The 11,549-nt window shown below is 42.3% G+C and overlaps 1 protein-coding gene across 1 annotated transcript; it reads left to right on the top strand.

Annotated features, from left to right (window-relative positions):
* The first annotated feature begins 1,236 nt into the window (after positions 1–1,236).
* Positions 1,237–7,204, top strand: LOC146960903 (butyrophilin subfamily 3 member A2-like). The gene is made up of 5 exons (XM_085771955.1): positions 1,237–1,342; positions 1,964–2,311; positions 5,980–6,261; positions 6,353–6,475; positions 6,678–7,204. The coding sequence occupies exons 1-5, from the start codon at positions 1,237–1,239 to the stop codon at positions 7,202–7,204; spliced, it is 1,386 nt and encodes a 461-aa protein (XP_085628081.1).
* The last annotated feature ends 4,345 nt before the right edge of the window (positions 7,205–11,549 follow it).

The following is an 11,549-nucleotide window of genomic DNA, read 5'->3' as shown; positions in this document are numbered from 1 at the left end:
GTTTGATGGTCGAAATGACATGGTCGAGCTCTTGGTGTGCCATTGTAGTGTACGAGCCTCTCGCAGACAAGTTAACTTGTTGCATTCTGTGGTAAATTGTCCTCCTTGACACACCGAGGCATTTTGCAATGCAGTTGACCGGCAGATGTGTGTCCAGCAATCTCCTCTGTGTTTCTTCCTCAATCACAATCTTTGGGTGGCAGGAGCCCAGAGCAATTTCTTTCTCATACTACACAATATTCATAGAGCTGGAGTTAATTTCGAATTGGACCAAATGATGGAGATTTTGTAGAGCTTCCACTATCTCTCTGATACACCACCCATTTGCTCAGAGAAGTTTGTGAATATAATTAACTCATGGCGAATTAGGAGGTACAATAATAATTTATATTTAGACATTCTTAACTATTTACCATTTACATAGTGCTATAATATGCATATATAAGGACGTTCTGATTAAATTGAATTATTATTCTGGTTACTCATTATCTCAGGCAGTAAATTACCAACCAACTGAACGTAGCACACACATCAGAAACGCCTACAATTATTTTATGACAGAAGTTAAAATAAAAACAGACATGCAGTCATAAAGTCATTAACTGGGTCAAAGTACATTTCCTTGAACTCAGACACTTTGACCATAAGGTTTTGCAGCCTCAAGGTGACAGGTATGAAAACCCATTTTGATGTTTGTTTTAATGGAACTTTCATTACTTTTATTTTAGAATGTTTATCTGCATATTGTTGACCAAGAACTAAATGGTATTTCATACAGTGTGGTTGGTTTCACTTGTGTTTGATGATAAATTTTACTTATGTGGGTTTTAATTACTCATGTGTTGAAAACTATGCTGTAAATATGTTGATTTTACTAACTGCTGTTAGCAGTTGTCTCAGAGGGATTTTTTTTTAAATTTATTTTTTACTAACTTTTAATCTGGGCTTTTGAGACAAGTAGTTCGTAACTTTACAATTTTTTTCTTTATAAGGTCAGAATCTCAATCCTCTGCTTCCTCTTCTTTGTCCCTTTGTAAACATATCAGTTAAGTAAAGCGCTCTTGACGCTCCAATGAAATGTGCAGAGTGATGTTACTTTTTCACAGGATATGACTATTTTCAACATTGAACATTTCAACATTGGATCAAATTAATTTGTTAGATTTGTGACGTTTATCAACAAAACTTTTTGTTATATATGATCTTGCAATTTCAGATCTTTCCCAACATTCCAGGATGCTTTCCCTGAACGGACCGTCTCTTAGATCTAAACTCAGTTCCTTCAGAGCTTTGGTTTATCACCACACTGTGGTTCTCCTTCTCCTGGCTGAACATTGTGGAGGTAACGTGGATGCTAAGGACAGGGCCGTTGCTAGTAATTCAGGGCCCCCTGAAAAATTGTCACTTTTTTCATAGACTATGTATTTTTTATGTATTTCAACCAGGGCAACAATGGCGTTGAGTGACAGAAACAGATAACTTGCCTGTCATTCTGATTTAATACTTATCTACTACTGTATGTCTCATGAAACTTTTGGTTTTCCTGTTTCTGGTAACCAGATTTATGTTTTTGCGTCCTCTGTTCTTTTAGCTAGTGCTAGTAACCTGTCTGGAATACGTTAGTTAATAACTGCCTATTGTTGCTTCAGCATGGACGGAACCATTTTTTAAAAAGAAGGCAGGGGGTTATTACATGGAAAATAAATTATATTTTATGAATAGTGCAGGTTTTGTGGCTTTGTTTTGATGCTGATGCAGCATGAGTATTAGTCAATGTTATAATTTAGTCAGAAATATTAGGCTACTGGAGGTTTTGTTGGCCCATCTGGACTGTGGATCCCTAGAATTGTCATCACCTTTCTCCCCTATGGAACGGCCCTGGCTAAGAACAAGCCTTTGCAATAATTATTCTCACAGGTTTGCTGTGAATGCAGGATTTAAGATTAGTTCTTTGTCATTCCAGGTCAGGTTCAGCTGGTTGGACCGTCTCGACCAATTATCGTGTTAGTTGGTGGTGAAGCCATCTTGCCATGCAACTTGGAACCTGCAACAGATGTTGTTTCTAAGAGTGTGGAGTGGGCCAGGCTCAATCTGGATCTGGAACCCACAATTGTTCATGTCTGGCATCAAGGTCAAGACTTTCTAAACAAGCAAAACGCTTCTTACCAGGGACGGACTTCACTGTCCAGAGAGAAACTGGGTCATGGAGACCTTTCACTGAAACTCTCTAAAGTGAAACACTCTGATAATGGGAGATATAGATGCTACTTTCCCTCACAGGGTAAATCATCTACTGCTGAACTCATTGTTGGTAAGTTGGTTTTGTTTGCTAAAGGCTTACAAAAATCTTTATGGTTTTATGGGGGAGTCGTGTGGACTCTTAATGACTCTTATAAATGTCTAAAGCCTTTTTTTTCCATCCAAAAAAAAAAAAAAAAAAATGCCCGGAATGCAAAGACGCTGCTGAACACTGTAAACAATGACCAGCTCACACTGCAATGAGCAGAGCAAAGTGAATGTGTACTAGATCTTAGGCCCTAAGAAGAGCAGCGTTGCCACAATACCACAAACATCCATCTCCGCCGCCATTATGTATGAACTACAACTTCCAACTTAACGCACAACCTCAATGTCATTGTTCTCAGCCACTCCCTCTGTTTGCTGATTGGCCCGTAGATTCTCTGCAGGAGAAAAGCTGCAGAAGCATTACAATGCCAGGCGGAGTACTGAAGGGAAATGAAAAATGTGCGGAAGGAGATAGGCAGGCAAAACCAGGTCAAATAATATTAACTCTATATTGGAATTGGATAAAGGATCTTCAGTATCAGACACCTGGATCTTAAAGTTGTGTCGGAAACAAGTTGAACAAAGGTCCAGCTCTAAGTCTGTTGGGTCTGTCTGGTGTCTGTTGAATGTTGTCGGACAAAGAGTATTAAATAGAAAACAAATAAATAATAATTGTACTTGTAAATCTATAGCAAACAGTAACTGACAGAGCCCATTTTATCAGGAAAGAGTCCTGGTATCAGTGGGTCAGGTAGTTTATTTGGGGGAGAAAAGGTGGCAAATGCTTGGACTCCAAAAAAAAAAGCACCAACAAAACAAAGTACAAAGTATCAACAAAAAGGTCAACAGGTCTAGGTCCAGTGCAACTATACAAAAGGAACACAATGGGTTTCCCAACAAAAGTGCCAAAACAAAAGAAAAAGCGACTGGAAAACCAAGAGAAAAAAACAAAGAGTGAGTGAGAACGATATATGTGGAGGAAAAACACACACAAAATGCGCACAAAATGATGAGACAGACAGGGTGGAAAGGTTGAAGAGACTAACAGGCAAAGACAGGAGGAAATAGGCTAAGACTATGTTTACACGTGCCCGGCTATTTTCATAAACGGACATTTCACCCTCTCCGTTTATAAAAAACACTGCGTGCACACCAGTCCGTTTTCAGAAAACGTTTCGTTTACACTAACCCGTGTATATATGCCGTCAAGAGCATGCCTAACCTGTAGGTGGCAGTGTAGCGAGAAGCTCAAACCCACGTCAGCCAATCAGAATCCCGCACATGATCCCGCATAGCAACCTGATAGCAACAACAACAACAACGTCACTTGCCCTCCTTGTGTGTAAAGTTTTAATATTTTTTCATGCGAGAAAGTAACTGTTTAGATGCCAAATATACGGCCAGTTTATCCAGATGACGGCTGTTTAGTAGTTTGCTCTGATGTTTCTCGGAGAGGTGAAGCTTTTTTTTTTTTTTCTGGACAAGTGAAGTAAATGTTGGTCTCATTGATGAAATCTAACAATTGTGGTAGTAGCAGTTTGTTTGAATCAAAAGTGAGGCTTCATGATAACGTTATTGGACAGAAGAGCAGCGCTGTCTCGGGGCTCTGTATGTACAGAAATTACTACATTTACAAAAATAAATGAATGTTTTACAATGAACACATCAATCTGCATTAAATTTTATTATTATTACTTATTTATTTTATTATGTTATATAATGTGGTTACGGTACACGGCAAATATAGCTTAACTACTCTACCCTCTTTGGTTACGGTTATACGTCAGGGTCTGACGTCGGCTACCCAAATCAACGTTTTTCTCTGTTTACGTGCAAACAGAGTTTTCCAAAATCTCCACTCTGGATGAAGTTTCTGAAAAGCGTCGTTTTCAGGGGCGAATGGTTAATGTCTCCATTTAAAAAAATAACCGGGTACGTATAAACGGGGCCTAAATAGAAATGGGGATAAATGCAAATGTGACACAGGTGTGGGAGACGCAGACAAAAGCTAGAGGCAATCGACCCCTTGCACGTGACGTCACGTTCCACTCGCGGTAGCTACGGACGCCATGATGGACGGCAAAAGAACAGTGGACGTCAATTTAATTCAATGGGCGTGTTATAGTTTTATGACATACCGTGGTTGTAGGGTTTCCCCTCCTTTTCCACTGAGCTGGTTCGAGTGCTGGTTCGGAGCCAGAGCCTGACTAGCACCGGTTCTTTGCTTTTCCACCACTTAAGAACTGGTTATTGGTACTTAAAACTGGTCCCAAGCACCAACTCCTTGCTGGGCTAGAGCTAAGAACCGGTTATTGGTTCTTAAAACTGGTCCCAAGCACCAACTCCTTGCTGGACTAGAGCTAAGAACCGGGGGCTGGCCACTGGCAGCGGGGTTACATGAGCAACAGGACCAGTGCGAAGATATACAGACACGTTATCGATGCCATTATAAGTTAGTTTATCTACAGTGTGTAGTCGATGTAAACACAGTTGAAGCTAACTAGCTGAGCTACATGCTGTGGCTAACAACAGCTAACGCTCGTATTAAACATAGCGCCGTCACAACGTAGTTGCCGCCGGCCGATCGTGGCGATTACAACGAAGACGGCTTCCTGTTTTCTTTTATTTTTCAGCCGGGTTTAATCAGAGAATGATCACTAATTAGACAGACGTCGGGTCAGGACTTCAACACCCACAGGTCGGACCAGGTTTTAATTTCCAGGTCCATTAACTGTAGTTAGCAGCAGCAAAGACAGGAGCAGCTGCTGTATGTGCGTTCACACCAAAAGCTTCCAAAGCGTCAAAAACGCTCGAGGCTGGGCGTCAGACAAGACAGCTCCCAAAACTGCAAATATTTTCAGCCGCTTTGGCCGCTCGTCACGTGACTGACGTCAAAGTTCGATCGCGCTGGTCATTGGGAGCCGAAATACAAAAAAAAGGCAGCCGACGGACATCTCTATTCTGACAGGCTGCCGCCGGTTGCCGCTTAACCGCGTAATAGCTAATTACCCTAAAGTTAAACCTGGCTCAACTTCTCATCTGGTGACGCTTTGGACGCTTTGGAAGCGCGGCAACGCCTGTTGACGCTTTGGACGCTCAGTGTCGCCGGGCTCTCATTGAAAATGAATTGACTTCCGGCGTTTTTGACGCTTTGGAAGCTTTTGGTGTGAACGTACAGTAATGGGGAGTGTGGCACTGACTTGACGTTAGCTCCTTAGCAGTGGTAAAAGCACAGAAAACTGAGATATTCTACGGTGAATAACAAAAAAACAAACAGAATATAGCAACGAATGAGTAGATATTCTATTTTAAATAAGTGATAATGCTGTGAGGTTGTAGTGTGAAGTGATCGAGACACATTGTTGGACGGCACCCATACACAGTACATTATCACTGAGCACTTTCTGCCGTCCGTCATGGCGTCGCCTCTCGCGTCACGTGGTAATTGTGACGTAGCTGCAAGGGGTCAATAGGGCAGGAAGAAGACTTGAGTTATTTTCAAAATAAAACAGGAAACCTGAAAAGAATTGGGAGAAACCATGAAGACCTTGAGTGTCCTGACCAGGACCTAAGTCCAGCTGGGTCCAAATTATTATTCAGATCTCAGACTCTTGTTCTATTGATGCAGATTTGATAACCTTTTAAACATATTTTGAATGTTTGTTGTAAACGTCTCCTCTTTGCTGTCCTCAGGGTCTGTCTCCTCACCTGTCATAACAGAGACCAAGATCAACAGCAGCACGGTGGTTTTAACCTGTGAGTCTAGAGGCTGGTATCCAGAGCCTGAGCTGCTGTGGCTGGATGCTGAGGGAAAGCTGCTGTCTGCTGGACCCACACAGACACTCAGAGGTCCTGGTCTCCTCTATACCGTCAGCAGCAGAGTGACTGTGGAGAACCGACGCAGCAACAGCTTCACCTGTAGAGTCCAACAGAAGACCATCAGCCAGACCACAGAGACTCAACTACTGATCAATGGTGATTATTGGATCTTGATCGTTTTCCTGTGGTCAAATAGCAGAGGTGTTGTGGTATGAATCTACACATCTGTTGTGTTTTATCTTTCCAGCTGACTGCCACTCAACGTCTCACTGTCCTGCAGTTCGTCTCAGCATCATCTTTGTCTTTGTCCTCGTTGTGATTTGTGCAGCAGCTTTTGACTGGAGGATGTGGAGACAGAACAAAGACAGAGGTACTGACACTAAAACCCTCAACTGGTGATAGGATGGACACGTTTCTTTTTTATTAATGTTTTTTGTAAAAGGATATCATTTAATTAGACTACTTCTCTGTGCTGTCTCTTCAGTGTGTGCTTTAACTTATCAAAATTCAGCAAAAACAAATCTAGTTTAAACTGAATTCAAGCCAGTTTCCTTGTTTTTATGTTTATACAGAAACAAAGCAGCACCAGGAGGAAAACCAGTTAAAGAGGCTTCTGTCAGAGAACAAGAAAACGGAGGGTTTGGAGAAGGAAAAGACAAAACTTGACCAAGAGTTACAGATGAGAGAGGAACGACACAGAGACTTGGAACGGGCGGTTAAAACAGTAAAAGAACAGGTGGAGGAGCTGAAGGAAGTCTGTGAGGAAGTTAAACGTCTACAAGTTAAGAAGTTGATAGAAGACATGAGCAAAAAGCTTCAGTCTGTGGAGAAAGAAACACAAAGTGACAGAGTAGCTGGATACTTAGACCTAAAAAAGATCATATTAAACACCAAGAGAGAGCTGGAGGAGACAGAAGAAGCACAGACCCGTCTGTATAGTAAGACACTGATACTTCAGAAGAAAACAGAGCATGTAGTACGAACAATGACAGACATGAAGAATGAAGGAGAGAAACACAAGAAGAACATGAGTGAACGAGTGAAGCAGATAGAGAGAGAAAAAGCTGAGACTGAGAGAAAATTACAGAGCAGAAACTAGAACTGTGAGCCTCTGTGGCTGTTGAACTTTTTAAAAACACTTTTGATGAAAGCAGATACTTTATGATGATGAATTGATCATTCTTGTAGTTTTCTTTAATGACTGCACTGGTGGGTGTTGCCTTTTTTTGTGTACTGCAGTACTATGATTGTGTAACTTTTCATTCTGAGGCTAAAAATGACTGAATATGTGATGTAGTTTGTGGCATTTTTCTTCACTTCATTAATTTAAACTGTGACAAATTATAGTAAATCTCATTAATTCCCTTGTTGTGTTTATTTACACTGTAAATTTACACAATAAATTGTGATTTTAACACATAAATGAAGCATTCTGGTGTATTTTGAGAAGAACATGAAGGGAACATTTGTTTCAGATGAAAAAGCCCATTGAGTGACTGAGGTTCCTATCATTGTAAGGCAACAAGGCAAGAATGGCTGGAGTGTATGAAACTTAAACTGAACTCAGAACTGGTCTAGTGGGGAGCAAAAACATATCTCATGTTTTAAATCTAGGGGTCTGGACCTGCCATTCAAGGGCCCATTTCCTCTGCACAGCAGTGTGCCGCGGACATGCACAAAAAAAAATAAGAAAAAAAAAATAAACCAAATGCACGCCGACACATCCGCTGAGACCGTGACCACTCGGACCATCAAGTATTTTAGGCCTAAAAATAGCTCCTAAGTCTGGGAGAGCTTAAAAGTCCTCTCGAGGACCCCTAACTCAGTAAGACCTATTCACAAAGAATCGGAAATGGCTGCAGCCAGGCAAATTGTTTTGGAGACAATGGAGGACTGTGAATTGCTGAGAAGATATCGGCTGAATCGTGAGGGTATAGGTATTGTGGTTGAATTAGTGCGGGATGCAATAACGTCCCCAAATCAGATCAGTGCAGAAATTAAATGTTTGGCAACTCTCAGATATTTAGCAACAGGGAAAATGCAACTTTGCAACGTAGACAATTTAGGAATATCACAACCATCAGTCAGCCGTGCCATAAATCAAACCATCAACGCGCTCTGTAGACCACATCATCCGATAGTTTATCCGGTTTCCTTTGGACAATCAGCAACTTCACAGGATCAAAGCCAACTTCATGGCAATCGCAGGTATGCCCGGTGTGGTCCGTGCTATTGACGGGACGCACATCAAAATCATTGTGCCATCAATAGATGAGGACATTTTCGTCAATCGAAAGAAAGCCCACTTCATCCACACAGATTGTTTTTGATTCAAATATCATAATTCTGGACATTGCTGCGAAGTGGCCTGGATCTACCCATGATTTGCGCATGTGAGTAAAAAAGTCGCATTGGCTCGTCGCTTTTTATTGTGGAATCCATATTTATTATTTTGTTTATTGTTTGTGTCCATGTATGTTAGAGCGCACAAAAAAACACTAAATGTTGTGGAGAGAGGAATTGGGCAGATGAAACGCCGATTTCATGTCCTGCACGGCGAAATACTCCTTAGCCCAGAGAGGGCGAGCACAGTTATCACGGCATGCGCAATTCTCCACAACCTCTGCAAACGGAGGAGCTTTCCACAACCAGAAGATGATGAGGATGAAGATGATGATGACCACAATGATGATGATGATGATGGCGATGACGCTGAATCTGGCCGTGTGGCACAGAGTGGACTGGCATTTAGGGATCACTTTGTGTATACACATTTTAGGTAAACACCTTGGCACAAATCAGTCAACACACAGTTGTGTAATTGATAACATTTATTGCATGTTTTCTGTGATTTCCTTAACTCATTGAGTGCCATTGACGTCTATGGACGTCAATCAAAATCCAACGCTTGAGTGCCATTGACGTCCATAGACGTCAAATGCAGTTTTCTGCGGCTGGTAAATGGGGACGCTCTCGCGCACACTGTGAGTAATTTTGGGGCTTCTGGGATGTGTAGAACGAAGAAGACTGTAGATCAGAGCAAGAAGTGAAGAGGAAGGAGAAGACGAGCGCGATCGGTACAGAGAAAAAAAGTCGAAAAAAGTTTCTATTTCTAGAGAAAAACGACGGGCAGAGCCTGGAACAAGTGTAACGTGGAGCTGGAGGAAAGCTTAGCCACGGTGCTATTAGCATAGCTCCAGCATGAAGTGATCAGAGGAGGCAGGAAAGGTAAACTCATCTAGATGATAAGCACCGAAATGCCGAAGCGAAAGCGGATCGCGGAGTCAGTTTCACCAGTTCACCAGACGACGAACCGAGAGATCAGCGCGGTGCGTCGCTGCCGCGGCCGCGTCCAGCAGAGAGACTGAAGACGCCACGACGTCTCCCTCCCTACTTCAGAGACGATGCAGCAGGAGGAGAAGGAGGAGAGGGGAGGGGAGGGGAGGGGAGGGAGTGGAGGGGGAGGGGGGCGTAGGAGAGGCTGAGGGGGGTTACACCCCGCCTTTCCGAAGCCCCGCCTTTCCGACAATAGACTTCCATTCATCGTAATAGCGGGGTTTTCTATTTTTTCTAAAGACCCCGCTACTCCGAAAAGGCTATTGGGGGAAACCCCCAGTGTGCAGTGCGCATTGATCCTTTTTTCCTTTTTGGGGTCAAACAGATCATGTGCATAATTAACTGCAAAACAAGTAAATACTTCATATTAATGACATAATGTTCATTATGCTTCTAGCCTGTCTAGCCTCTACCTGGTCTTTTTTACTAAACTTAACCAGCTCCTTTCTTCATTGCCTAAACCCAACCAAAGCATCTCCCTCAGTCAGCTGTAGCGGTGGCTGCTGCAGCCTCGCGCCCCTGTGAGCTCAAGCCGGGTTCAGCCGCGCTCGAGCGGAGCAGGGGGGGGGGGGAGAAAAAAAAGTGTATTTCTATTACTGTGTGGGAGATCTCCAACAACGGAGTCGGGGAGAAAGCAAGTGGGACAGATCTGCCCAGTCTCTGAGCTAGTCTACTTGCCAACAATGAGTACCCGGAAATGTTGAGTACCCCAAAGTTTTATGTTAGAAATAGATAGTATGGGTCCCCAGTATTCAGAAACTGCCGGATGCTAATTTATATATATTGGGCAATTAGCACAATTGACATAATTAGCATAAATTAGCATAATTGCCTATATGGGCAATATTTCAGCAAAATTGACTTGGCTGATCTGGGCAATATTGGAGTGGTTTTAGGGGTTATTGATGATGCTGAATCCATTTCTGACATTTTCAAAATTCAAAATGGCTGTCTAAACCGGAAGGGACCAGATTGAAATCCATCAAAATCGGCCCACTGGCGGTTTAAATCTGGTCACTACCGGTTTAGACAGCCATTTTGAATTTTGAAAATGTCAGAAATGGATTCAGCACCATCAATAACCCCTAAAACCACTCCAATATTGCCCAGATCAGCCAAGTCAATTTTGTTGAAATATTGCCCATATAGGAAATTATGCTAATTTATGCTAATTATGTCAATTGTGCTAATTGCCCAATATATATAAATTAGCATCCGGCAGTTTCTGAATACTGGGGACCCATACTATATATTTCTAACATAAAACTTTGGGGTACTCAACATTTCCGGGTTCACAATGGGGCCCTATGGGCTGGCAAGTAGACTAAGCAGCGCACGTTTCACAGACAAGCCACAAAGCAGAATGTAAACAACGTCACGCGGTTCAGCACCTTGGACAGCTGCGGGGGGGAGAGGGGGGTGTCGGAGTAGCGGTGTTTCGAAGTGGGGGTATTTCGGAACAGCGGGGTGTCGAAGTGGAGGTGTGTCGGAATGGAGAGCTGTCCCCGCTGAGGGGGTAGCAACCGCTCGTACTTGTTGTATTTTAGTTGTTGTTGTTGTTATGTTTTTTGTTTAGTCTTTTTTTTTTTTTGGGGGGGGGGGGGGGGGGGGGGGGGGGGGGTGAAAAAAACATGTGAAATGAAATGTTCAGATGTCTTACATATTTTTGAAGCCAAAATTAAAACGGATAAATCACTGTTTTTCTTGAGAGACTCTCTTTCACAAAAATGCATTTTTCTCAGCTTTCTAGAAAAAAAGTGGTCTTTTTGGTGCAACCAGGCTCTATTCAACTTTAGATAAATCAAGAATGGAACAAGGTACAAACAAATGGTTTTTTCCCTAGTTATATAGAGAGTCTCCTCTTTCCTTTGAGCTGTTTGGTGTTTTCAGAGTCATAGTACAAAATACTCTCTGGGTCTTGACATATTACTCAGAATGCCCCAAAAAGCTGGCACCTGGCACTGACCATTTTATAAAAGGTCTGGCACTCAATGAGTTAATCTTTAGACTATAATATTCAGCCTTTAGATCCAGGAGCCTCTTTTTTGCTTTCAGGACCTTTTTTTTTTCTCTTATTAAAGCTATAGTGCGTAACTTCTACGTGTCTG

The sequence above is a fragment of the Trachurus japonicus genome, unplaced genomic scaffold (genome assembly GCF_045865225.1).
Source record: "Trachurus japonicus isolate A0001 unplaced genomic scaffold, Traja_1.0 AP029849.1".
NCBI classification, from domain to species: domain Eukaryota; kingdom Metazoa; phylum Chordata; class Actinopteri; order Carangiformes; family Carangidae; genus Trachurus; species Trachurus japonicus.
This window is presented reverse-complemented; position numbering and strand designations above follow the sequence as displayed.